The 27,504-nt window shown below is 40.6% G+C and overlaps 1 protein-coding gene across 5 annotated transcripts in view; it reads left to right on the top strand.

Annotated features, from left to right (window-relative positions):
- Nucleotides 1–27,504, top strand: part of DOCK11 (dedicator of cytokinesis 11) — a 216,252-nt gene that overhangs the window by 104,691 nt on the left and 84,057 nt on the right. For all 5 annotated transcript variants that reach the window (XM_027534837.1, XM_027534835.1, XM_027534833.1 and 2 more), the window contains exons 19-29: nt 584–676; nt 2,660–2,783; nt 7,495–7,616; nt 8,210–8,296; nt 10,998–11,087; nt 16,895–17,013; nt 18,553–18,622; nt 18,702–18,827; nt 19,889–19,960; nt 20,874–21,020; nt 26,298–26,381. In XM_027534837.1, the coding sequence (XP_027390638.1) occupies nt 584–676; nt 2,660–2,783; nt 7,495–7,616; nt 8,210–8,296; nt 10,998–11,087; nt 16,895–17,013; nt 18,553–18,622; nt 18,702–18,827; nt 19,889–19,960; nt 20,874–21,020; nt 26,298–26,381 (1,134 nt within the window). The remainder of the gene's footprint in view (nt 1–583; nt 677–2,659; nt 2,784–7,494; nt 7,617–8,209; nt 8,297–10,997; nt 11,088–16,894; nt 17,014–18,552; nt 18,623–18,701; nt 18,828–19,888; nt 19,961–20,873; nt 21,021–26,297; nt 26,382–27,504) is intronic.

Here is a 27,504-nt window from a genome sequence, read left to right as displayed (position 1 = left end):
ACTGAACCCTAGAAAGCCTTCCATTCATTTTATTGGTGTAGCAGCAAGCTGGTGACTCTGAAAGTATAGCTCGTAAAGTGAGAAAACAGTAAGCCTGTCTGGCCTAATGGCCATTCATTTTCTAATTCCTTGAGGCTAGGAACGGATCTGCTGTTGGTTCTGTTAAAACTCCTTACCTGGCCCACGCACAATGAGCATTCAGCACATGTTGCTGACCGACCAAGAAGGAGCTTCTCATATTAAGAAGTGCAAACAGCATGAGAGAAGTAAGCTTGCCAGGCCTGGCTGGAGAGTGTTTCCCTTCCAAATGATTAGAAGTGTTCAGCCACTTCCTGTCAGCTAGGTTGAAATTATATTTCTTTGGTGGCAGGAAATTCAGCAGGATCCATGGAGCCAAGTTAGGCGATGTCTGGGGGTATCTGGAGTGACTGGAAATGATTTGGAATTTACAGGCTCATGGTGAGAGCTGGGTGGGCTTGGCCATGACCCGGTGCTCACAGATGCCTGTAACTGTATGTGGTTCTCTAGCATTCTGTTTAAAGAGCAGCTTGGAGAGTGGTGACTCTGTTTCCTTCTTTTGCAGTGTATCTATGGAAAACCTGCAGGGTCTGTCTTTACCACAAATGCTTATGCTGTGGTCTCACATCACAACCAAAATCCAGAGTTCTATGATGAGGTAAAATACCTTATTTTCTCATTGAGAAAATGCTGTGGTGGTTGTTTCTTTTCTGTTTGAATCATTTCCAGTCTTGCATCTGCACCTTCAATCCCTGAGTGGTTAGTCACATGAAAATAGAAAATGTCACATCAGAATGAAGGGCCACTGCCTGCTTGGTGCCCTTTGGTGACAGTGGAGCCTGGGCCCACAGATAGAAGGGGCTCTGACATGGGATAACATAGGAAACAAACGCCAGACTGGAACAGGACTTCTAGCCCACACTTGGACATCAGCTGGCTCCATGACCTTGAGCAGGTCACTTCCCCTCCCTGAGTCTCCAATTTCCAGAGTTTAAAATAAGACATTTGGAAGGGGTTTTCTGAAGGCCCTCCTAGCTCTTACCTCCTGTGGTTCTGCATGGGAGGGTGCAGCCTGTCTGTAAGTGAAATGCTCTGAGAGACACAGCAGTGTGGCTGGGCCCCCAGAATCCCATCGGCTGCACCAAATGCCTCAGTGCAATATACACAGAGGCCATCTCCCGGCCTCTGAGCACCTGTCCTCAGTCAGGTTGCCCGATTCTGTCCCTGGCTGTCTTTCTTCCCACTTCTCTGTCTCTGCGTGTCTGTGTCCTTCTCAGTGTCTCTCTGAGTGTCTCTGTCAAAACCTCCTCTAGTCTGAGCATAGACAGCTTATCCAAATCCGCAGGCTGCCTTTGATAACCGTGTGTCTCCATGGAACCTGGGTGTGCATCCCAGGCCAGAAGGTCTGCTGTTTCTGCTTCTCAGGCTCCACGTGTCCATCCCTGGCTTGGTCAGAGACCATCCCCCCACCCTGCTGTCCCCAGTTCCCCAGGCCCAGCTGCTGTAGTATGGAGGCCTGAAACCCCAGCCCGGGACTTGCTCAGTCCAGTGCCCCAACCTTTGCAGGGAATGTGTTTTTGCCACCCAGGGAGGGAGTGTGTCCATATTTATGTGCAGCAGAGCATTAGATACCCAGATGGTCTAGATGCTGTGAATAGGCATATTCTGTGGTGAAATATACCTACAACAGAAATTAGTTATCACACCAAAGCCGTGTCTTGTGTGAATGATAATTAGGCCAGATGTCCCATCACCAAGCTGTTTAATGTATTCCTCTCTATAACCAGTGCCAGTCACTAGAGAGAAAGCTTGTTCATGTAGTAAGTAATCCATGTTAGGAAGCCAGAAACGGACTTTTGAAACATTTGCTATGTATTAACCAGGAAAGTGAGTGTGAGCGTGTATGCTTACATGGGTTCCTGGGCAGGTCCACGCATGTGCGTTAAATCAATTAAATCTGTGATCTGTCGCCCACATCCTTCCCAGGAGACATTAAAAACATTCACTTGGGTTCTGATTGGCAAATTACTTGAGGTGCTTGTATTAAAGTATTAATTTTTAGCATGAAATGCATGTGTCATGATACTTTTTATTTATTCAAGAGTAAAGCTGTGTTTTTCCTCTAAAGAAATTTATACAACTGTAATTTGTGGATTCCATAATACCTCAGTGACTTTTTGCTCATTTATTCATAAAGGCTTATTTTTTTTTTCCACGCAGAGGAGGGCAATGATTTTGAAAAAAAAAAAAAAAAAGGCAGGTTTTCAAATTCAGTGCACATTGTAGATGGATTGGATTCACTGACTCAGATTGAATTACATAGTATCTCTGGGCTTTAAGGATGTGGTTTTGATCCAGTGTTTCAGAAAATGCTTCTGCAAAGTTGAATCCAGGAGAATCCACAACTCTCCAGGAAGAGTAATAAATCAGCCCTCACAACCCAAGAGAATATTGTTGTCAAACTGAAACTGACCAGAAAGGCATTTGGAATATATTTAAATGATATCTATTATTTGACCACTTGACCTGTGATTTAGAAAATTATGTCATTGGAAAAGTATGATGAAACAAAGCTAAAGGTCTGACAGTCCCACTTGACGAAGAAAACAAAATGCTCTATATAATTCTGCTTTCATTTCAGATAAAAATTGAGCTTCCCATTCACCTTCATCAAAAACATCATTTGCTTTTCACTTTTTATCACGTAAGTTGTGAAATTAACACAAAGGGAACAACCAAAAAGCAGGACACAGTTGAAACTCCAGGTACGTGTGTTCTTTATTGGAGAATAGTTGATTTACAATGCTGTGTTTGAGGTGTACAGCAACTTGATTCACTTGTACATATATACGCATCTATTCTTTTTTGGATTTTCTTCCCATATGGCTTAAGACAAAGTGTTGAGTAGAATTGCCTGTGCTGTCCAGAAGTCCTTGTTTATAATCCTTTCTATCTATCTATTTATCTATATTTATATCTATGTCTAATCTATCTATAAGTGTGTATCTTTTAAAATTAAAAAAATGTTAGAGTATAATTGCTTTACAATGTTGTGTTAATTTCTGCTGTACAACAATGTAAATCAGCTATAGGTATACACATATCCATGCATTCTTTAAATCTCTCTCTCTAGAGCTATTCGAAATGGAGTTGTCTTAGGATATACCCTCTTTCATCAAGCTACAGACTGCTTCCCCTTATCAAAAAGTGCATTTCTGAGTTAAAATTTCCTTGCTAAAATATGAATTGCATGTTAATTTTATCATCATTTCTACTCAACATCATGTCCAAATGCTTGCCAGTGTGCTTAGACTACTGTAGGCAACATAAAGTAATATTGTTCTTCTCAGAGAGAAACCCATATTGTGATGCTATATTTTTGTTATTTCTTTTGTGTGGAATGGCCCAGCAAGCAGAATCTTCCAGCTCTACTCATTGAGAAGAGGGAAGTGAGCCCAGAGCCATGGGCATTTTTGAACCCAAGGGAGATTGGAATTCTAGGGAGAAGAGGATAGATTTAACAAACTTGAATAAGCGTTGGTAGTGAAGCCCCAATTGTGGTCTCATTCCTCGAGGCTTTAGATAGACCAATGGGAAGCATCCTTGGGAGAATATCACAGGTCCTACGGACATGGCCCATGCCACATCCACTATCTCAGTGTCAGTATGCTTTGGGATTCAAATCCAAGTTAGCCTGTGCCAATCTTTTCCTTTCTTTCTTTCTTTCTTTCTTTTTTTTTTTTTTTAACATTTTTAGTGGAGTTTAGTTGCTTTACAATGTTACATTAGTTTCTATTGTACAGCAAAGTGAATCAGCTATATGTATACATATATCCCCTCTTTGTCATCAGGGAGCACTGAATAGAGATTCCTGTGCTATATAGTCTATTTTCATTAGTTAATCCATTTTATACAAGGTAGTATGTATATGTCAATCCCAATCTTCCAATTCTTTCCACCACCCCCTCCCACCCTTGGTGTCCATTTCTTTGTTCTGTACATCTGTGTCTCTATTTCTGCTTTGCAAATAGATTCATCTATACCATTTTTCTAGATTCCATACATATGCATGAATATGTGATATTTGTTTTTCTCTTTTTGACTTACTTCACTCTGTATGACAGCCTCTAGGTCCTTCCATGCGTCTGCAAATGGCACAACTTCATTGCTTTTTATGGCTGAGTAATATTTCATCACATGTATGTGCCACATCTTCTTTATCCTTTCCTCTGCTGATGGGCATTCAGGCTGCTTCTGTGTCGCTAGCCTGGACCCATCTTAAATTTGTTCATTCACTTGGTAAATATGTCTGCATATCTATTATGTACTAGATATTGTAGTAGGTAATATGGAGAAGACAGTGGAGCATCAAACATAGATGTCATCTTCAGTGAGCACATGGTCCAGTGGGGGAAACAAGATCTATGTAGACATTTATAACACAAGATAGAAAGTAGTAGTTACCAATAAAATGGTGCTATGTGATATCAGAGAAGAGCGAGTTATTCTCTGACATCACATAAAATTATTCAGTTCAACTGGTGGAAGGACAAGTGGCTGGGAGTCAGGGAAGGCTTCCAGGAGGAGATGATGTTTGGGTGAGGTATTGAAGGGTGGCATAGAGTTTGACAATGCAGTCATGACAAGAAGGTAGAGTATTCCAGCATGAAGGAATAGCCAGTATAGAGGCAGAGTATTGAGGGATCTGGACAGGGAACCCCAAATAGTTCCATGCACTGGAGCACCGGGAACTGGGGAGGGAAGCATAGGATGCCAGATTGAAAAGGAAGAGTCAGATGATAGAAGGCCCTGAATACCAGGTTGTGGGTTTGATTTTGTTCTGTTACCAATAGGAAATACTGGAGGGTTATAAACATCAGTAGGAGCTGTTTTGCAGGAAATCCAATCAGGCAGCAATATAATGGGTGAGGTGAGGTGGAGCAGGAAGAAGGAAGGAAGGAAACACCAGTTAGGGGGTTGTTTCAAGAGTTCAGGAGAAGAAGGGGACCACAGTGGGGCTGTAATGGTGGGTGGGCAGGTGGTGAGGGTGGAGAAAAAGACAATTGCAGAGGAATATACTGGGCCTGGCAAGTGATTGGCCTCTAGAGAGATGATTCAAAGTTAGCACTGAAGTTTCAAAACTGGAAAGAAGGTATTGCCGAGTAGCAGAGTTATGCCTAGGGCTGGTGGGTTTTGACTGATGCTGAGTTTGCAATGTTAGTGACACATCTGAGTGATGCCCAGCAGGCAGCAGTACTGAATATTAGGAGAGTCCCTTTGTGGATAGTGTGTTCTTTTTCTAGATCCCCTTAGAAATTGCAGTTCATTTAGGATAGTGACCTTGCAGGTTGAGAAGAAATCTAGCAGAATAATGAGACAGTGAGGTATATGACAGTGTACCTCCAGAGGAAACTAACAAATGTTGTCTTATCCAGATCCTAGACAGAAGTGGGCAAGATGCTCAGTAGAGCATGAGGTGGTTATTTTCTTGCTACTCATCAGGTTTTAAAATATATATATTTAAGTTTTTTTGCAGTATTATTGATTTATAATGTTTCAGGTGTACGGCAAAGTGACTCAGTTATACATACATATGTATATACACACACATATCTGTTCTTTTTCAGATTCTTTTCCATTATAGGTTATTACAGGGTATTGGACATAGTTCCCTGTGCTGTATACAGCAGGTGCTAGTTTTTAAAATCTATTTTATATAGAGTAGTGTATATCTGTTAATCCCAAACTCCTCCCCAGCACTCATCACCTTTAACTGTCTATCCTTTAAGTGGTTTCACACCTTTGAGGCAGATGGTGTGTGCTTGACATTGTACCTTTATAGGTTCCAAGCATTCTAGATGACTTTTGACTAAGAGACACACTTGGCCATGCTCTGATTGATTTGCAGTGCAACAGTGTTGCCCAAGCAATTCCATAGAGACAGAAAGTAGATCAGTGGCTGTCCGGGACTTGAAGAAGAGGAAATAGAACGTGACTTCTGTGGGGTATGGAGTTACTTCTGGGGGTGATAAAAAAGTTTTGGAATTAGGTAGTGGCAATAGATGTAGAGCTTTGTGAATATACTAAGAACCGTTGAATTGTATCCTTTAAATAGATTAATTGTAAGGCATCTGAATTGTATGTCAATAAAAATTTATGTAAGGAAAAAATATCCCTGAAAAACAAGAAATATCTTTTCCTTTTCCTGCTTTCTGGACTGGAAACCTTTTGTCATTTGTCTGATTTTCAGTTTAACTACTTTGACAGAGTCCTTTTGAATGGTTCTTCTGCTCATGTTACTTTCCTCTGCTTTTTCTAAAAGAAAAGCCCTGGGTAAAGCATTACTGAAGCTGTACTAGTGAAGATGCCCTGCAGGCGTGCTTTGGCGTCTGAGAAAGCCATTCAGTCTACTTGGAGAATGCAACGTATCAGTCTCTTTAAGAATTAAAGCTTTGCCAAATTAGACACGTTCTAACCAGATTTGTGTTGACTTTTGTGTTCACACTGTAAACACACGCACACATCGTGTGCACACACACACACCCACACACTCACACAAAGAATTTTAAAGCATCAGAAGGCAGTGGCTTTCAAAAGTACTCTCGAGCCAACACCCTCCCTCATATGCCAGAACTCAGTTCAGAGCAATCCTTTTTACAGCTAAGTTATAAACACTTGAAGTCCAGAGTAATCTCTATAATGGAAATACTGACACTGCTTGACTTGAGCAACACAGATGGCTCTGGCTTTTTTAGCTTAGAACATGATGAGTTTTCTAATAAGAAGCCAAGAGGCTCTTTGGGGTAGAACTGTTAAGAAATGTAGAGACTGGGGAGGAAAATCTCTCAGTGATTCCAGTTGTAAGTACTGTGCTGTGGCTGTATTCTCTTGCTACCTCTCTTCCTTCTGTAATCAGGAAAACCGCCCAACCAAATACTGCTGTGTATAAATATAGAACGTAACCCTGACGTGTGACCTTCATTTTCCACAGTCCTTTACTTACCCTAGGGTTGCTGGAAGAAATTTTGCAACACGGTGATTGCTGTCTGATTATAGTCTCAGATATGAGACTGTAAGGTGGACAAGAGACATCTGAATCCAAAAAAATAAGTCTACCAAAATGCTCCCCTAGTATGTCAAGATAATGAAATGGATGCACTTTAAAAGCTTCCAAGTGTTTTGGTATATCAGCTCACTTTGGTCTTTCAATCACTATTCTATAGAAGAGCTGGGTGTTATTGTTCCTATTATAGTCAAGGAGGTAGCGTGAATAACCTGTTAGTGGCCAGGCTAGGATTAGGAAGCCATCCAAAGTCATTTTTTTTTCCCCCAGTGCTTGGATGCCCAATACCTGGACTCTCACATACAAACCCCTGGCAGCATCACCAGCCCTACCCTGCTCCCCAGTGACCAGATATTTGTGTAGCTAATTGCATCTGTGATTTCATTTCTCATGGTTGATTATTGTCTTGTCAGTTGGCTTTGCCTGGGTACCTTTACTGAAGGATGGTAGAATCATCACATTGGAGCAGCAGCTGCCAGTTTCCGCCAATCTTCCCCCAGGCTACATGAATCTGAATGATGCAGAATCCAGAAGGGTAGGAAAATATCTGTATTTGTTGAAGAAATCATGATGAAATGTTATTTTTGCCTTCTTTTAAAAAATGTTATTGAAGTACAGTTGATTTAGTGTCATGTTAATTTCTGCTGTACAGCAAAGTGATTCAGTCTTCCGTATATGATGAAATGTTTAAAAAATAGAATACTGTTGGCGTATTGGATGGTTTAGTGTGGTTGATAGCTACTCAGAGTGTAGTTTGAGGGCTGATGCTGGTCCACAACAAAGTAAGTATGGAAAACGAGTGTTGGGAAGTTTCTATCATAGTTTGACAAAGTAACCTCATCTCAGTTGATTCCAGTAACTTAAAATGGGACTCTGATTTTGTGCATGATAAAAAAATACCTTCTTATAGTCATTTTTATTGTCATTAGGAAAAGTATCCGCCTGCCAAGGATGGGAACTTCAAAATGATTTAGGATACATTTATTCTAAAGGCAGGTTATTTTCACCAATAATTCCCTATGTCTGAAACTAGCACATTTGTTTCTGAGAAAAATGTTGAAATACATATATTGCTCATCTGTCCATTACTATGGTACAAAAACTCACATGTATGTTTTCTGTTCCCAGCAACCGAATGTGGATATTAAGTGGGTAGATGGTGCAAAGCCTTTGTTGAAGATCAAAAGCCACTTGGAGTCTACCATTTACACTCAAGTAAGTTGCATCCCATGAATTTGTCAAAAATTTTTTTTTGGCCACTCCATGTGGCATGTGGGACCTTAGGTCCCCAGCCAGGGATCAAACCCATGCCTCCTACTTTGGAAGTGAGGAGTCTTAACCACTGGACCATGAGGGAAGTCCCTGAATTTTGTCAATTTTAATACTTGAGGTTTTTTTCTTGATTAAAATAGATTATATTCATTTCTACATGAATATAGAGAAGTTGTGGCCTGAAACACTTTCTCAATAGTTAATAACACCATTCTTAATAATAGCTCAAATTTTTAAATTCTTCTCAAATGACCAAATCCTTTTATTCCCATTGACTGATTAGAATCTTCCAAAACTCTGAAAAAAATGTGGAGGCTATATCACCATTTTTAAACCATATATTTTTTTGAGCTGTTTTAGATTTACAGAAAAATTATGAGGATAGTTCAGCTACCTCCCATATGCCCTATACCAAGTTTCCTCTAGCGTTAACATTTAACATGAGTGTGACACTCTTGTTACAACTTTTGAAGCAGTATTGAGACATAATCATTAGCTGAAGTCTGGCCTTTATTCAGATTTCTTTAGTTTTTACCTATTAGTACCCCTTGCAGTTTCAGGATTCTATCCAGGATAACATGTTACTTTTAGTTGTCACATTCCCTTAGGCTCTTGGCTGTGACAAGTTCCGAGTGTTTCGTTGCTTTGGGTGACCTTGTCAGTTTTCAGAACTACTGGTACTTTGCAGATGGCCTCTCTGTTGGAATTAGTCTGATGTTTTTCTTATGGTTAGACTGGAGCTGAACACAGAAGTTGGCAGTCAGTGGATCAGGGTTAGCTACTACAGTTTGCTCTTAGACTCAGCATCCTTGAAATTAGAATCAAGTATCTGTGAGACACCTCAAGCACCATTTGAAAAATCATGGTGGAGAAGGTGAAGCCCACACTCCTTGGTGCAGCCCTCTCAGGTTTCCTTGGCCATTCCATCCTTTTATAGGAAAAGAAACAGGGGCTCAGTCAGGTTAAAAGATTTACCCAAGGTCCCACAGATAATAATTAGAGGAAGCAGGTCAAAATCCGATTTCCATTTTTTTCTCTTTAATCCCTTTTGTTAAAATTGGAGGATAATTTCTTTACATTGTTGTGATAGTTTCTTCTGTACCGCAACGTGAATCAGCAATGCATGCTTTCTCAGTTGCTTCAGTTGTGTCCGACTCTTTGTGACCCTATGGGCTGTAACCCACCAGGCTCCTCTGTCCATGGGATTCTCCAGGCAAGAATACTGGAGTGGGTTGCCATCCCCTCCTCCAGGGGATCTTTCCAACCCAGGGACTGAACCCAAGTCTCTCGCGTCTTCTGCATTGTAGGTGGATTCTTTGGCAGTGGCGCCACTTGGGAAGCCTGAATCAGCTATATGTATACATATATCCTCTCCCTCTTGGACCTCCCTCTGCGCCTTCCCCCCCCACCCCGACCCCAGCTCTCATCCCTCTAGGTCATCACAGAGCACAGAGCTGAGGTCCCCCGTGCTATATGGCAGCTTCCCACTAGCTAGCTATTTTACACATGATTGTGTATATATGTCAATTCTACTTTCTCAATTCATCCGGAATTTCTTGATTCTGATTCCTGAGACAGTCTGTGCTATCCACAGATTCAGTGTCTGCAGATTTCACATAGGACAGTTGGACACTGGCTGCCGCAGGGTCAGGTGACTCCCTTTTCTTCACCTGTCAGTTCAGACCTCTCTTCCTGCTTGTTCCATTAAAATACAGAAGCAGCCCAACTTCAGAGATGACATTACTGAAAAAAGGAAACAAATATTGGACTCAGTTCAGTTCAGTCGCTTAGTCGTGTCCGACTCTTTGTGACCCCATGAATCGCAGCATGCCAGGCCTCCCTGTCCATCACCACCTCCCGGAGTTGACTGAGACTCAGGTCCATCGAGTCAGTGATACCATCCAGCCATCTCATCCTCTGTCGTCCCCTTCTCCTCCTGCCCCCAATCCCTCCCAGCATCAGAGTCTTTTCCAATGAGTCAACTCTTTGCATGAGGTGGCCAAAGTACTGGAGTTTCAGCTTTAGCATCATTCCTTCCAAAGAAATCCCAGGGCTGATCTCCTTTAGAATGGACGGGTTGGATCTCCTTGCAGTCCAAGGGACTCTCAAGAGTCTTCCCCAACACCACAGTTCAAAAGCATCAATTCTTTGGCGCTCAGCCTTCTTCACAGTCCAACTCTCACAGCCATACATGACCACAGGAAAAACCATAGCCTTGACTAGACGGACCTTTGTTGGCAAAGTAATGTCTCTGCTTTTGAATATGCTATCTAGGTTGGTCATAACTTTCCTTCCAAGGAGTAAGCGTCTTTTAATTTCATGGCTGCAGTCACCATCTGCAGTGATTTTGGAGCCCCAAAAAATAAAGTCTGACACTGTTGGGCATAAATGGTGGCCTACCCGGTGCACTGAGATGCATGCTGAATGGGCCTGGTTCGCTGTTTTGTGTGTGGATTGAGAGGACTCTGGGACTCAAGGAGGAACATGTGTGCTGGTGGCTGTAGATGCCGAGTCGGGTCATTAGAAGACCTGGGGAAACAGGCTTGCAAGATTCTGAGTGGGAGGACGGGTGGTAGAGGTGGAGAGCCTGTGTTTTGTGGGTAATGAATCAAATTTCATATGGCTGTATCCATCTGGTTTTCAGGATCTGCATGTGCACAAATTCTTCCAGCATTGCCAGCTGATTCAGTCAGGCTCGAAAGAAGTTCCTGGGGAGCTCATTAAATATTTAAAGGTAAATGAACAGCAGCTTTCTGTGAAAGGTTTGTTTTTCTTGTCTTTTGGTTGCCACATTTTTGATGTGGGGGGCCAAAAAAAAATGAATACTTGAAAATACTTTTGGTTGCAAATCCTCAAGAGAGCACTTTCTACTATGTCCTTTTCCATCAAGTGGCTGTTTAGAAGCACACAACGGAAGCGTGGCATTAGGAAGAGAATGTTTTAGCCAGAATTCAACAACATACTTAAAAAAAAATCTCATGAAAATGTTTATTTTGGGTCCATAGATTGATTTTTCCAGGTCTTTTCTCATCTTGCTGACAGCCCAGTAAAGGTAGAGAATGCTGTGGAGAAAAAGGCCAGGAGAAACGAGTCACTTTTACTTGGAATACAATGTGAAATGGTTCCTGGGTCCGTAGGTGAAAGAGTATCAAAAGGGTCAGCTGATAAGAGGGAACCTAGTTGCTGCATTGTGCATAGGAGCCATAAGAAATGCCATATTTTATCAAAAGCATTGAGAATCCAAGATTCCGTTTATTCCCTAACATGGTGGGACAAAGCACATGTCATAAGACCCAGCTGACAGTAGCTTTTCTCTTGGCTGCGCCTTCAGTAGATCAGCCATGGCCAGTCTGAGGAGTTTTGATTTTAAATGAAGTCCTCTACAGGATTTCCCTTTTGACATATGTTAATAATGAATGATGTGAAATGAACAAAAATACTCATTTCTTTCAGAGAGGCAGTGTGAATGAGGTAATACGTGTATGGGTTCTGGAATCACAAAATGAGCTTGTACCCCAGCTCTATCACTTGTTAGCTCTGTGATTGACCTTGACCAAGTTACTTAACTTCTCCAAGCCTTTGTTTTTTCTTCTGTCTCATAAATATAACAGTAATACCCACTTGTACAGTGATTGTGAGGCCTCAGTGAGACAGGGCATCTGCTGTGTGGTATTCATTGCACACTTTTTTCTTGAGTACCTCCTGTGGGCCAGGCTTCATTCTAAACATGGGGAGGATAAGTGAAGAAAACAGACAATATCTCTATTTTCAAGGAGCTTACTTTGTTGTGGAGACAGATGGACACTAAACACATAAATGAATAAATATATACATCTGCAGTCATGGTTCCAGGACCCTCCCTAGATACCAGAGATTCTCAAGTCCCTTGCAGTCAGCTCTCCATATCTGCAGATGTGAAATATGTGGAGATGGAGGGTCAACTGTATATCTTATGTCAGTTGGTAATAAGTACTATAAAGAAAACCAAAATATAGGGAAGGGAAATAAGGAGTGATAAGGATCTCTTTTTTAGATTGTCAACAAGGAGCTCTCCAGTAAAGAGACCTAAGGGAAAGGAGGGTGCCAGCCATGTGGAATTCTGGGCAAGGAACAGCAAGTGCAGAGGCCCCGAGGAGCTTCCTTGGTGTGTTCCAGAAACAGGAGGAGTTCCAGTGTGGCTGGCACATGGAAGGATATCTGGGTTACTGGTCCAGTAGGGCTTCGTAAGATATGATGAGATGGGGAGCTGTGAACAAAGGAGTGTGATGTAATGTGACTTTGGTATTTAAAGAATCATCCTGCTTACCATACAGAAAATAGATTGTTGGAAAGGTAGAATCAGGCAGGTAGCCGATAAATGGTGGCTTTTATTCTTAATTAGCATTAAGAAGTACAGTAAGTCATCTAATTTCAAGTCCTTATCTTGGGTAATGTCCAGAATCCCGCTCTATATGTGAATGCCTTGTGTGCTCAGATCCGTGGCTTTATTCTTCCACCGGGGAAGCTTTGTAAAAGTTTTAACAAAGTTAAATTTCCTGTATTGATATTCTTAGAATGGAGGGGGAAGAAAGGTATTCATATTTGTGTTTTTGAGGGTGTGGAATTTCTGTTAGTTCTGTGACCTGTGCTCGCCCTCTAGTGGCAATGAATGAAATGCCATGTGTTTATAGAAAGTGCCAAACTCCTGTATGGAATGTTAGTGCTAAAAGGTATCTTTAGGGATACTTTTTTTGCAGATGAGGACACTGAGGCCTGAGGACAGAGATTTGCCAGTGGTTATTCAGCTGGTTAGTAGGAGATCAGAGCCGAGCATGTCTTTTGATGGGTCAAACCTTGCTATCTCTTGTCCTTATAAATGACATTGTTTAATCACTTCATCTAACCATCCACATGCTGAGCTTATTATGTGTTCAGTATTTTCCTAGATGCTGTGTCTTGCAAAGAAGAATAACTTAGGCTATTTTCCATAGGGATCTTATGACCAGTCGAGAGGGGCCCACTTAAGTCAAATGACAATATAAGTCAGTAGTACAAATAATCGTCCAAAGCAATATGTAATTAAATGTCAATTGCATGATACAGGATATAAATGCTCAGAGTTCACAAAACTGTGGAACCACTGAGATTAGACGGTTCCCATCTTTATCCCTTTGATTCCTTCATTTATTCCGTCATCCCCCAAATAATTATTGACTACCTACCATGGGACCAGATATTGTACTGGATGCTGGGAATATAATTGGAATAATTCAGACAACATACCTACTCCAGTTGGCGGAGAGGGATTATAAAGAAGTCCCATTAGATAGGGATGAGTACTGTGAAGAAAACAGAACAGGTTAAATCTTAACGTTCAGAAAACTAAGATCATGACATCCAGTCCCATCACTTCATGGCAAATAGATGGGGAAGTAGTGGAAACAGTGGCTGACTTTATTTTGGGGGGCTCTAAAATCACTGCAGATGGTGATTTCAGCCATGAAATTAAAACACGCTTACTCCTTGGAAGGAGAGTTATAACCAACCTAGACAGCTTACTAAAAAGCAGAGACATTAGTTTGTCAACAAAGGTCCGTCTAGTCAAGGTTATGGTTTTTCCAGTAGTCATGTATGGATGTGAGAGTTGGACTATAAAGAAAGCTGAGTGCAGAAGAATTGATGCTTTGGAACTGTGGTGTTGAAGACTCTTGAGAGTCCCTTGGACTGCAAGGAGATCCAACCAGTCCATCCTACAGGAAATCAGTCCTGGGTGTTCATTGGAAGGACTGAAGCTGAAACTCCAATACTTTGGCCACCTGATGTGAAGAGTTGACTCATTTGAAAAGACCCTGATGTTGGGAAAGATTGAAGGCAGGAGGAGAAGGGGACGACAGAGGATGAAATGGTTAGATGGCGTCACCGAGTCAATGGACATGAGTTTGGGTGGACTCCGGGAGTTGGTGATAGACAGGGAGGCCTGGCGTGCTGTGATTCATGGGGTCGAAAAGAGTCAGATGTGAATGAGTGACTGAACTGAATGGGCTCTAATGTGACCAGGAGTGCAGTCAAGATGGAGTTCTCAGGGAAGACCTGTCTGAGGAGTTGATGAAATTTCAAGCTGAAAAGAACTGATGAGGGGAAGACAGCCATAGATGATAAAACTGTGTAAAAGTTTTATCTACAGACTATTGCAGCAGGTGTAAACACCTTGCAATGGGATGTGTGAAAGACAGCAAAAAAAGCAAAGACAGCATAGCTAGAGCACACTGAGCAGCAAGGAGCAGGGGATGGCCCCAGATGAGTGGAGGATGGGGAACCCTTCATAGCTTTTTGTTCGTGGCAATTGGTTTTGTTTGTAATAGAGGGAAATGGCATTGTTGAACTTGCCTTTCAAAAAGAACCCTCTGGCTGCTGGGTAGAGAATAAATTCTCTGTGTAGAGAAACAGTACTGGTACAGGGAGACCACTTCTGCAAGGAATGCCCATCTCTCTTTTTTCTACCTGATGTGATCCTACTTAACCTTGAACCTTAGAACCTCCGTCCTCTGAAGTGTGTGACATTCCCTCTTCACTTGCAGACACGATTGCTTCTTCTTCTGTGCATGTACTGTGTACTGTTTACTGTTTGTGTCACAGCGATTCAGTTCCATGTGTTTTCCTTCGATTGTCTGTGAACTGCTTGATGATAGGAACCATGTCCATTTGATGTGCTTGGCAATCGGAAGTTCATTCAGTATGAAAAGTGAAAAAAGTGAAAGTCACTCACTCGTGTCCAACTCTTTGTGACCCTGTGGACTATACAGTCCATGGAATTCTCCAGGCCAGAATACTGGAGTGGGTAGCAGTTCTCTTCTCCAGTGGAATCTTCCCAACCCAGGTCTCCTGCATTGTAGGCGGATTCTTTACCAGCTGAGCCACAAGGGAAGCCCATTCGGTATACCTTTATTCAGTATACCTTTATTGAATGAGTGCATGAATGGCTTCACCGAAGTTGAGGGTGAACTTGACTGGGAAGGGTGGCTAGGACTTTGCTAAAAAAATATGAACAAAGGCACGAAGGTAGGCATGCATTTGACAATTTCAAGGAGCAGAGCAGTCAAGACGCTAGTTTGGCCTCATGAAGAATGGTGAATGTTAAGGCTAAAAATATAAGTTGGGTTTTAAGTAACTTAGACTTAATAGCCTGGGTCGGGTTTTCTCCAACTTGGCGCTGTTGGCATTTGAGGCAGGATGGGTCTTTGTGGTAAAGGACTGTCCTATGCATTGGAGGGTGCTTAGAAGCACTTCTGGTCTATCCACTAGATGTCGGTAGCACCTCCTCAGTCGTGACAACTGAAAATGTCTCTGGACGTTGCTGGATGGCCTGGAGGGATGGGGTGGTGAAGGGGTCTCTGGTTGAGAACCGCTGCCCTAGCTAATGGAGAGGCATCAACAATTTTTTTGACGGTGGCAGAAAGTGGCCTGATGTAACCACTATTTGAGGAGGATTGAGTTTTGGAAATGAGAGTTAAATATACTGAGATTGAGGAGAAACTGTACATAGGCCTACTATTAATGGAAAATTACTGGACTATTTTGGTTATAGGTTATAGTCCTGAAAACAGGGTGATGGCTGTATGGGTAGAAGAGAGAGGGCAAAACATTTGGAAAAACGTGAAGGAAAGACTAGAGGTTCCCTGAGCTCAGTTTCTCGCATTAGGTATCTGATTGAAGAGAAGCTGTCCAGAAATCTAAGAGGTCACTGTTGAGATGAGAGAGGCCTGAAAAGGGAGGGTGAGCATAAGGATGGAAACATGGGGCACTCTGAAAGATGAATATTGTGTTCCTTAGGATACAGACTTGTCTGACCATCTCTGTCTTTTCCAGGCACCAAATATTGAACTGGTGTTCCAGTATGTAGAATGTGCTCAGTGAGGTGCTTTTTGGTTGGCCAATTGACTGAGTGAGTGAATGAATGAATGGGTGAATGAAGGAAGGAGGGACGGAAGAAGAAAGACATTTCAATTATTGGGTTGGCCAAGAGTTTGTTCGGGTTTCTCCATAAGCTGTATAGAAAAACCTCAATGAACTCTTTGGCCAACCCAATATTTTGCTGCTTGTATCACTTCTCTGTATACATGGATATATTTCTTCTTTCTGATGTTAATGTGCCAATCAGTAGAGGTAGGGTGTTAGCACTTTGAAGAAATGTACTGTGAGGATGTTAGAATGCAGAACTGCCTCAGTTTGTGGACGGAGCCAGTGTAAAGCCAACCATACATAGAAATACACTTTATCGAATCCCGTTCTCACTGCAAAGTGATGACCCACTTTCCCCTGTTGATCCCAGTTATACTTGTTATCTTCAATAGAGTATTTAATATTAAAGGAACTAACAAAATCTGAGTGCCAAAATAGAGATGTGTATAAAGTAATTGACAAAGTCCCCTATCCCTGGAAGCATGTGTTTAAAGTGAGCTTATATTCGAGTGAATGTATTTATCATTACTTAATTTTTGGTTGTTTCACCTTTGCAAGTTATATCATACTTTGATTTTCATAACTAATAATGACTTATTTTAGTGTTTGCATGCCATGGAGATCCAAGTCATGATACAGTTTCTACCTGTAATTCTTATGCAACTCTTCCAAGTTCTCACAAACATGACCCATGAAGATGACGTTCCTTTCAACTGCACCATGTGAGTTTCGGTGTTACAATATGAAGAATCAGCTTTTGTTTCCTTTTGCATTTCTTCATTTATCTTCCAAATTAGAACCCCAAAGGCAGAAGCCTAGTATAACTTTTCTCTAGTTTCTTTCTTCTCGGACTGAGGGACTCACATCCCCAGGGATAGATGGTACCAGAAACCATCGGATAAGTTTACTGTGTTTTCCTCAACCAGGGGTTCTAAAACTGCTGCATGTTACAGCAACCGGGGAAGCTTTTTAAAATATCTGTTCCCAGACCATACATCATACCAGTTAAACCTGAATCTCTGAGAGCAGAACTCAGCATTGTTTTTTTTTTTTTTTCTAAAGTTTCCACAACGATGCCCTAATGAAATGGAGTTTGAGAATCACGCCCTTGACCAGTATTGTCCAATAGAATTTTCTTCAGTCATGGAAATGTTCTATACCTGTACTGCCCAATATGGTAGCCATTAGTCATATTTAGCTGTTGAATCTTGAAATGTGGCTGGTGTAACTGAGGATCGGAATTTTTCATGGTAGTTAATTTGTTTACATCACCACTTGTGACTAGCAGCTCTCACATTGGACAGAGTGGCCCTAGGCCATTAGTTTTTACTCACAAGAATAAGAGTGTTCTTTTTATAGGAAAACAAACAAGGATATATTGTAGAGTAGGATGCAAAATGCACTTAATTTTTGAAAATAAAACAGGGGTTTAAAAAAATTATAAGCTCACTGCTGGGTGTTTCTGGCTTTGCTGCTTCTGCTGTTGCCACAGCGTCTCTGGAGCCTCAGGGTTCAGGCTCCACACACCCACATACTGTTTACTCTTCTCTGCTATTGGGGGTAGTCTGGTTGCTAATTTAAGAAGCATTATTCTAGTCCAGTGGTTCTCAAAAAACGTGATTCCCAGACCAGCAGCATCAATACACCTGGAAGCTTATTAAAAATGCTAATCATGGAACTTCACCCCAGACCTAAAAAATCAGAAACTCTGGGAGAGGGGTGAGCACTCTGCCCTCTAGGTGTTTCTGATGCATGCTAAACTTGCAGAACCACTGCTGGCTTCATAACTTTAAAACTTTGTATTAATCTTAGATTTGCCTACAATTTTAGTTCATCTCATTATACCTGCTTTGTCTTGCCCTTACCTTCCCCCCATCTGTTGACATGTTTAACATTTTTTCCTATTATTTTCCTTTGATTTTTACTAGAGGGGATTTCAATATTTACCTTACTGAAGGCTTTTTACTATATGGTAGCTATGAACATACTTCAAATGTGATTTAGAAAGGAGATGAAAAGAAATATCTTGGTTGCCAAAATAAAACATCCTTCTTTGGACCCAAGAAATGTATTTTACAAAGCCCTGAACATGTTACATGCTGAAATCTTTGTTGGATCCAAACTAAGATGCCATTTAATATTTTCATTATTTAGATAGTATTAGGTATTTTTAAGGGTTAGATATGCTGGTTTTATCTAAGAATCAAACTATAGTGTTTCATTGTGGTCTGACGTGCTGACTTTTGTGAATGTTGTTTCAGGGTTCTCTTACATATCGTATCAAAGTGCCATGAAGAAGGCTTGGATAATTATTTAAGATCCTTCATTAAGGTTTGTGGAGTAAGCTTTCTTTCTGAGCATTTGTCTTACGAGAGAATTTGGTCTTATGATTCATTCTCTTTGATTGTAGTATAGCTTCCGACCTGAAAAACCCAGTGCTCCTCAGGCCCAGCTGATACATGAAACTCTTGCGACTACAATGATAGCGATACTGAAACAGTCTGCAGACTTTTTAGCAATAAACAAATTGCTAAAGGTAAGGACACAGAGACATGCTTGCTTGATGCCCTCCCATTCCGGGTCTAGTCTGTCCTCATTTCCTCAAGTGACTCCCTCTTTGCCCAGCACTTTGCCTATGCATCCTTTCCCCCCAAGTTCTCCACAGAAATCCTCCATTCCCTTTACCCTCCCCACCTACCCCTTGCTCTCAGTCAAATGCATAATAGAATTTTGGAGGGTATAGCTCTGGGCGAGAATGCTGTATTCATCACACAATAGTTCTGTGACCTGGGGCCTGTTAGTTAGCAGTTCTGAGCATCCACTTTCTCATTTCTGAAATACAAGTAAAACATCTAACATGTTGTTTCTGGCACATAGTAGGCACTCTCTCAAATGGTGGCTCTTCTTATTGTCATAATTTTTACTATTCCTATTAGTAATGGTGTTAGTCACTCAGTCATTCCAATTCTTTGCAACCCCAAGGACTGTAACCCTCCAGGCTGCTCTGTCTATGAGATTCTCCAGGCCAGAATACTGCCGTGGGTTGCAATTTCCTTCCCCAGGGGATCTTCCCAACCCAGGGATCAAACCTGAGTCTCCTGCATTGCAGGCAGATTCTTTACCATTTGAGCCACGAGGTATCTGCTTGAGACTTCCCTGTACCCTTCAAATGCTACTTACACAAACACCTTTGCTACTTGGGCTGGCCCCAGTATTGTACAAAGGGCAGGGTTGGGTCCCTCACTGGGTGGAGGCTGTAATATGATTCATTGTCCATAGAGAATTTAAAAGCAGTAATTAAGTAAACTAAAAGTTGGTTTGTTCTTATCACCACATGTAGGCAAATCAAAGCAGTGTCAGTGATAAAATACCCCTCTCCACCAAATATCCTTTGTACATCACAAGCCAGCCCTGAGGCATACCTTTTTGCCAACACAATTTGAAGATATTCTATGGGACTTGGCTAGTCAGTAGTGATCACTTTAAAATGTTATTAAAGTTCAGAGACAAAATCCATAGTGATTTGTCAGCCTTTTATAAGCTTCAGGGATTTGGGTAACAATTAAAGATTGATTTGTATTTATTTGTTTATTTTAGTACTCATGGTTTTTCTTTGAAATTATTGCAAAGTCTATGGCCACATACTTGCTGGAAGAGAATAAAATTAAGGTAAGTAGGCTGAAGAATAATATTTAACATAGACAAAGAAGGCTAATCTTATTCATGGGTAGCTGTGATGTGCAAATCCTCTTTTATATTTTAAGGACTCTCAGTCCGTAGCTTTTTTCAGGTTTTCTTTAAAAAAAAAAAAACAACAAAAGTGTTCATATGTTTTCAAAATCTCAACTTCAGAGGCTCACCACATACATTCTTCCCTGTGAGGTATTTGCCATATTAAGTACATTATCTTTGAAGCTTTCCCTTTGTCTTGTGGTTTTAAAATGTCAGTGTCGAAAATATTCATTAGGAAAGAGAACACGTACCAAATCAGAAAGAACTATTCTCTTAGAAAGATTGAAGGCATGTACAAAGTTAAAAACATTTTATGTAAAAAAGACAAAAACCAAAATCTCTTTATATAATGCGTGTGTTCCTGGAATATGCTGTATATATACCTTTAGTTGTATTTTGAAACTCCTTCAGAAGTACAAAGAAATTTTAGCTATAGGCATTGAAAGCTAAGACCTTGTGAAGTAAAAAATAATCACTTCATATTTACATTTTTATCAATATTTCCACAGAACAGGTTTACTGAAATTAAAAATGCATGGATGCATGTATACTTTGTGTGTCAGGAAAAAGATGGAATGAAAAACGGATGTGTCTGTATCTCAGGAACATGATTCCAAAGTTGGGTCAGAATGACCTACTCTTGTTCATGATTTCAGTCAGTTGTAGTATTACAGGTCCAAATAGGTGCTGTAATGATCTAAAGTATAGATTTAACTAGCCATGTCTTTTTAATTTGGGAGAAAAAGTATACTGCGGTTAAAAACACATTTATATACAGTATGTGTTTGAAAATACAACACTGATTTAGACCTTTCACAACTCTTTTTTTTCTTTGCCAATTTAATTGAAGCTTCCAAGAGGCCAGAGGTTTTCTGAGGCATATCATCATGTCTTACATTCACTGCTTCTTGCAATAATTCCCCACGTGACTATTCGCTATGCAGAGATTCCGGATGAGTCCAGAAATGTCAATTATAGTTTGGCTAGCTTCTTGAAGGTGAGTTAAAGGCATCCAGAACATGGTAAGGAATTATTCTTCACAGGTATTGTCTTTAAAGCCAAAGGAAAAAAAATTACCCACTTTCTAGAGACTCAGCTGGGCTGCTGGAGGAACTACTCATTGAATTAATCCATCAGTTCAGTTAAATAGCCATGTTTGATTCCCCACCTCCAATGGCTGATTAATTAAATCAGAGGTCCCACAGGAGGCTTAGCCAGGAGGAACATCTTTCTGCTTTTGCATGCTGTTTTTAAAATATATTCATTTGAATGCCTTTCAGTACAGTTCAGTCGCAAAGTCGTGTCTGACTCTTTGTGACCCCAGGAACCACAGCACGCCAGGCCTCCCTGTCCATCACCAACTCCCGGGGTCTACCCAAACCGATGTCCATTGTGTCAGTGATGCCATCCAACTATCTCATCCTCTGTCGTCCCCTTCTCCTCCTGCCCCCAATCTTTCCCAGCATCAGGGTCTTTTCAAATGACTCAGCTTTCTGCATCAGGTGGCCAAAGTATTGGGAGTTTCAGCTTCAGTATCAGTCCCTCCAATGAACACCCAGTTCAGGGTGTTCTAAAGGACTGATCTTTAGGATGGACTGGTTCGATCTCCTTTGCAGTCCAAGGGACTCTCAAGAGTCTTCTCCAACACCACAGTTCAAGAGCATCAATTTTTTGGTGCTCAGCTTTCTTTATAGTCCAACTCTCACATCCATACATGATGACTGGAAAAACCATAGCTTTGACTAGATGTACCTTTGTTGGCAAAGTAACGTGTCTCCTTTTTAATAAGCTGTCTAGGTTGGTCATAACTTTCCTTCCAAGGAGTAAGCGTCTTTTAATTTTGTGGCTGCAAGCAAACTCTGCAGTAATTTTAGAGCCCAGAAAAATAAAGTCAGCCACTGTTTCCACTGTTTCCCCATCTATTTGCCATGAAGTGATGGGACCAGATGCCATGATCTTAGTTTTCTGAATGTTGAGCTTTAAGCCAACTTTTTCACTCTCCTTTCACCACTTTCACCAAGAGGCTTTTTAGTTCCTCTTCACTTTCTGCCATAAGGGTGGTGTCATCTGCATATCTGAGGTTATTGATATTTCTCCCAGCAATCTTGATTCCAGCTTGTGCTTCCTCCAGCCCAGTGTTTCTCATGATGTGACAATATACAGCCTTGACGTACTCCTTTGCCTACTTGGAACCAGTCTGTTGTTCCATGTCCAGTTCTAACTGTTGCTTCCTGACCTGTATACAGGTTTTTCAAGAGGCAGGTCAGGTGGTCTGGTATTCGCATCTCTTTCAGAATTTTCCACAGTTTATTGTGATCCACACAGTCAAAGGCTTTGGCCTAGTCAATAAAGCAGGAATAGATGCTTTTCTGGAACTCTTTTGCTTTTTTGATGATCCAGCGGATGTTGACAATTTGATCTCTGGTTCCTCTGCCTTTTCTAAAACCAGCTTGAACATCTGGAAGTTCACGGTTCACATATTGCTGAAGCCTGGCTTGGAGAATTTTGAGCATTAGTTTACTAGCGTGTGAGATGAATGCAATTGTGCGGTAGTTTGAGCATTCTTTGGCATTGCCTTTCTTTGGGATTGGAATGAAAACTGAACTTTTCCAGTCCTGTGGCCATTGCTGAGTTTTCCAAATTTGCTGACATATTGAGTGCAGCACTTCCACAGCATCATCTTTTAGGATTTGAAATAGCTCAACTGGAATTCCATCACCTCCACTAGCTTTGTTCGTAGTGATGCTTCCTAAGGCCCAGCTGACTTCACATTCCAGGATGTCTGGCTCTAGGTGAGTGATCACACCATCGTGATTATCTGGGTCATGAAGATCTTTTTTGTGCAGTTCTTCTGTGTATTCTTGCCACCTCTTCTTAATATCTTCTGCTTCTGTTAGTTCCATACCATTTCTGTCCTTTACTGAGCCCATCTTTGCATGAAATGTTCCCTTGGTATCTCTAATTTTCTTGAAGGGATCTCTAGTCTTTCCCATTTTATTGTTTTCCTCTATTTCTTTGCATTGATCACTGAGGAAGGCTTTCTTGTCTCTCCTTGCTATTCTTTGGAACTCTGCATTCAGATGTTTATATCTTTTCTTTTCTCCTTTGCTTTTTGCTTCTCTTCTTTTCACAGCTATTTGTAAGGCCTCCTCAGACAGCCATTTTGCTTTTTTGCATTTCTTTTTCTTGGGGATGGTCTTGCTCCCTGTTTGCTGTACAGTGTTCATCAGGCACTCTGTCTATAAGATCTAGTCCCTTAAATCTATTTCTCACTTCCACTGTATAGTCATAAGGGATTTGATTTAGGTCATACCTGAATGGTCTAGTGGTTTTCCCCACTTTCTTCAATTTAAGTCTAAATTTGGCAATAAGGAGTTCATGATCTGAGCCACAATCCACCCTGAGTCGTGTTTTTGCTGACTGTATAGAGCTTCTCCATCTTTGCCTGCAAAGGATATAATCAATCTGATTTCAGTGTTGACCATCTGGTGATGTCCATGTGTAGAGTCTTCTCTTGTGTTGTTGGAAGAGGGTGTTTGCTTTGACCTTTAGGTGGGGCATTTACCTTCTAGGTTACCATGGTCTGTACCACTCCTTAATAGAACCCCTGACACTCTATACATTTAAATAATTTCTCTGACCCTGTTGGCCTTTGAGTTTGTAACTCTTGAACTAAAAGCACATTCTACATGTTGCTAATATAAGCACCATCTACTTGTTGCTAATACATGTAAATGAGAATTGTTAATTTAGGTCAGTAAGATTATTTTGAGACATGCCACAAACTGTTAAGATAGTCCATTTCTCGCTGCTCTGTTTTGTCATTCTCTGCATGTAAGGGGCAATGCTGGAATGCAATTGTTCTAGAAAGTGGGTAAAAGCAATATTTGATTTATTGCAGAGACGGGGCCTAGACTTGTGATGCACTTAGTTCTTACTTCTTCCCACTCCCCATCTTCTCAGAGCCCTTCATCATGTCTCAACCTTATTTTAAGAACCTGCACTCAACAATCTAGCCAAGCAATTTTAATATCTAACATACCCTTTTTTTTTTTTTATTGAAAATTCACACTAGGTTTCAGATCTCTACAGTGTGATTTTCTGATGTAAGACCTCTCTGCCAGAACTAAAATAAAGTTTCAACACTATTACATTAGCCCTTTTGTGTTTAAAAACCAACCACATATCTTTTTAAAGTAAAGGTGAGACTATCTGAAATATAAGATCTCAGTTTCTTTCATGGAGTTAAAACTTGAAATTTGCTACGTTAGGGAGTAGAACATAGTTGATTTAATAGCAGTATTGACCTCATTACAAGTCAACAAACATTTGTCTGACTTCTGTGTGAGCGTCCAAAGATGAGAAAGGCTGTCTATAATTATATTCCAATACATATACATGATAAAGTGTGATGACTATTATACTGAAAATATAAACAACAAAATACAATAGGAAAACAAGAAAAGGAGGGATTATGACCAGGTAATATGAACAGAGACTAGAAGAACAGTTCCCCAAAACGGGGATGAGAGTGTTGTAGGTAGAGGATTCATGAGCAGAGATGAGATAGGCATATTCAAGAATTGTTTTGGAATGAGCGAGAAAGTCACTGTGCAGAATTTAGGTTGTCTGGAGGCAGAGGTGGAAAGGCCATCTGATGCCAAATGATGAAAGGCCATGAATGTCAGGCTAAGGAATCTAGATTTTGAGCTGAATACCATGGAGCTATCTACCAAGGCCTTTGAAAGAAGTGAGGAAAAAGCCAGAGTCAAGACAACCAGTTTGAAGACTAGTCCTTCCCCCTTGTCTGCCTGGCAGAGTCTATTCATCTTTTAGGCTCAGCTCTTCCCTAACCTTCCCACACAGGGCTGATCACCTCTGCTGTTGTTTACCCGTCCTTTCCATACTTCTGTAACTTTTTATTGTGCTGTATTTTCAATATTTATTTGTCTTTACCATTGGACAAGACTAAAGACCATGGGTTATTTATTTGCCTTTGTATTTCTCTAGAATGTAATACATTGTCTCAAACCCAGTAGATCGTCAAAATGATCTTGGATGAGTGGTAAATATAAGCCTACCTCATTAATCCAGGTGAGAGGTGATGAGGCAGGGAAAGCTGAAAGGAGAGGTGACAAGATGCACACAGCTGGTTAATCAAATATTGAGTTCCTTCTATTTCCCAGGAATGTTCTGGGTACTATGGGGAACATAAACAACATACTATCCTCTTTAGGTGAGAACAGCAAAATAATAAGTAAAATACAAGCTACTATAAAGTGTTTCAAGGGCCCTGTAGGGTAATGAAGATGGGCTTCATCGAAGATGGGCTTCATCATTGAAGAATGGGCAGGATTCTGTAGAAGTAGTGATAGAATTGCTAGCTAGACCTGGTGTGAGCACTAACCCGGAAGTGGGAATGCACAGTGCATTATCACATGAGGGGATAATAAATAGATAAAATGGGAAAAAGAAGTTTGAGACAAGGCTGTGGTTTCCTTGAATGCCAAGCTGAGGAGTTTGAAATTATATTAGAGGCAACAGGGAACTATTGAAAGCTTTTGGGAAGAAAGGGGACATGATTAGGGCTAGGACTTACAGATGAATCTGGAAGCAGTTAGATGGAAAATTAGTGGCAGGAAGACAGGTTAGGAGGATAACTGCAGTTGTGCAGTTGCAAGGTAATGAAAGCCTTAACTAGGAGAGTGACAGCAGGAAAATATGAATAACTAGTATGGCTATCACACAAGACGAATGTTTTGTAGGCCAAGACTTCACAGAACCCAAAGAAAAACTTCCCCTTTGGCCTGAAATGTTCACATAGGCAAGCCCCGCCCCACCTTTCAATGGCTGACTGACCACCCTATAGTTCACTTTGAGCTTTGAGAATGAACCAAAATGAGGCAGTATAGCTAAATAGATTGCATATATATGTGTATATGTATGCATATATGTATTTGAATGTGTATATGTGTGTATGTATATATATATTTCAAATATTTATCATATATATATAAGAAAATATATATCTTATTTTCAAAATAAGATGTTATATATATACATCTTATTTTGAAAAGAACACAGTTGAGTCCCAATTCCAATGATAAGTAATTTGCTCTTTATCTCTTTAAGGTCGTGTAAATCTTTGAAAATTTTTCTGTTATCTGTAAAAGTGAGAATGTCATCCCCTTAATGTGGAAAAAATTTTAAATGTGTTGAATTTTAAAAACTAGAATTAGGTAACTAACTGTTCATTTTGATTTGGTTCCTATAGCGCTGTCTGACCCTAATGGATAGAGGATTTGTCTTCAATTTGATAAATGACTATATATCTGGATTCAGCCCCAAAGATCCTAAGGTACGTTACAAGGGCATAATTATAGTGGGTGCCAAACATTAGAGTGTGAGACCAAGGGTGACATGTATTCTCCTCTGGAGGATTTGGAGCTGCTGTTTTCCTATAGGTACTTTGAGTGTAGTTGTACCTCAAAGCAGAGAATAATGGATGGGGTTTTGAGGGTCCCATATAGTCGTAGTCATGGCTAAGATTCATTACAGTGACACAGTAAGGATGCTCAGCTGGATCACTAAGGGGGAAAGACATTAAGTGGAGTCCTTGGCAATCTACGTACATGCTTCCTGAGCACCCTCCCTCATGTTAAGGGGCACGCAGACCACATCCTCTCTCCAGCAGTGAAAACTGAGCCACATTATGTGCAATATTTCTCTTTAGGGAAGCCTGTTTGAGACTCAGAACTTAGGATTTTTATTGGGGTTAGTTATGTGTTGGAGGCTGGTCATAATTCCAGAAAGGAATTCCTGGAAAGGAAAGACAGGGAAGCTCACCATAAATCACATTGTTTGCATGGTGCTGAACAGGCTGGCACAGAAAGCACAACCTTACCTTGTAGGGAATGTTGGTATCAAGATAAAATTTCCCACACCACAAAAAAGAAAATCACATGCCAATATCTTTGATGAACATGCAAAAATCCTCAATAAACTATTAGCAAATTCAATATAATAATACAATAATAATAATATAATAATACATAATAATAATATAATAATAATAATACAATAATTAAAAGTATGACACAACACGGTCAAGTTGGATTTATTTCAGGGATACAATGATGGTTCATCATCCACAAATAAACCTGATTCATCACATTAATAAAATGAAGGATGAAAATAATACAATCATCTTAATAGATGTAATGTGTGTGTTCCTGGAATATGCTGTATATATATACCTTTAGTTGTATTTTCAAACTCCAGAAGTACAAAGAAATTTAGATGCTTAAAACACTTTTGACAAAATTTGACATCCATTTATGATAAGAGACTCTCTGAACAGTGGGTCTAGAGGGAACATACCTCAACATAATAAAGTGTATATATGATAAACCCATAGTTAGCATCATACTCAACAGTGAGAAAAATTGAGCTCTTTTCCTCTAAGATCAGGAATAAGACAA

This window comes from Bos indicus x Bos taurus, chromosome X, assembly GCF_003369695.1.
Source record: "Bos indicus x Bos taurus breed Angus x Brahman F1 hybrid chromosome X, Bos_hybrid_MaternalHap_v2.0, whole genome shotgun sequence".
NCBI classification, from domain to species: domain Eukaryota; kingdom Metazoa; phylum Chordata; class Mammalia; order Artiodactyla; family Bovidae; genus Bos; species Bos indicus x Bos taurus.
This window is presented reverse-complemented; position numbering and strand designations above follow the sequence as displayed.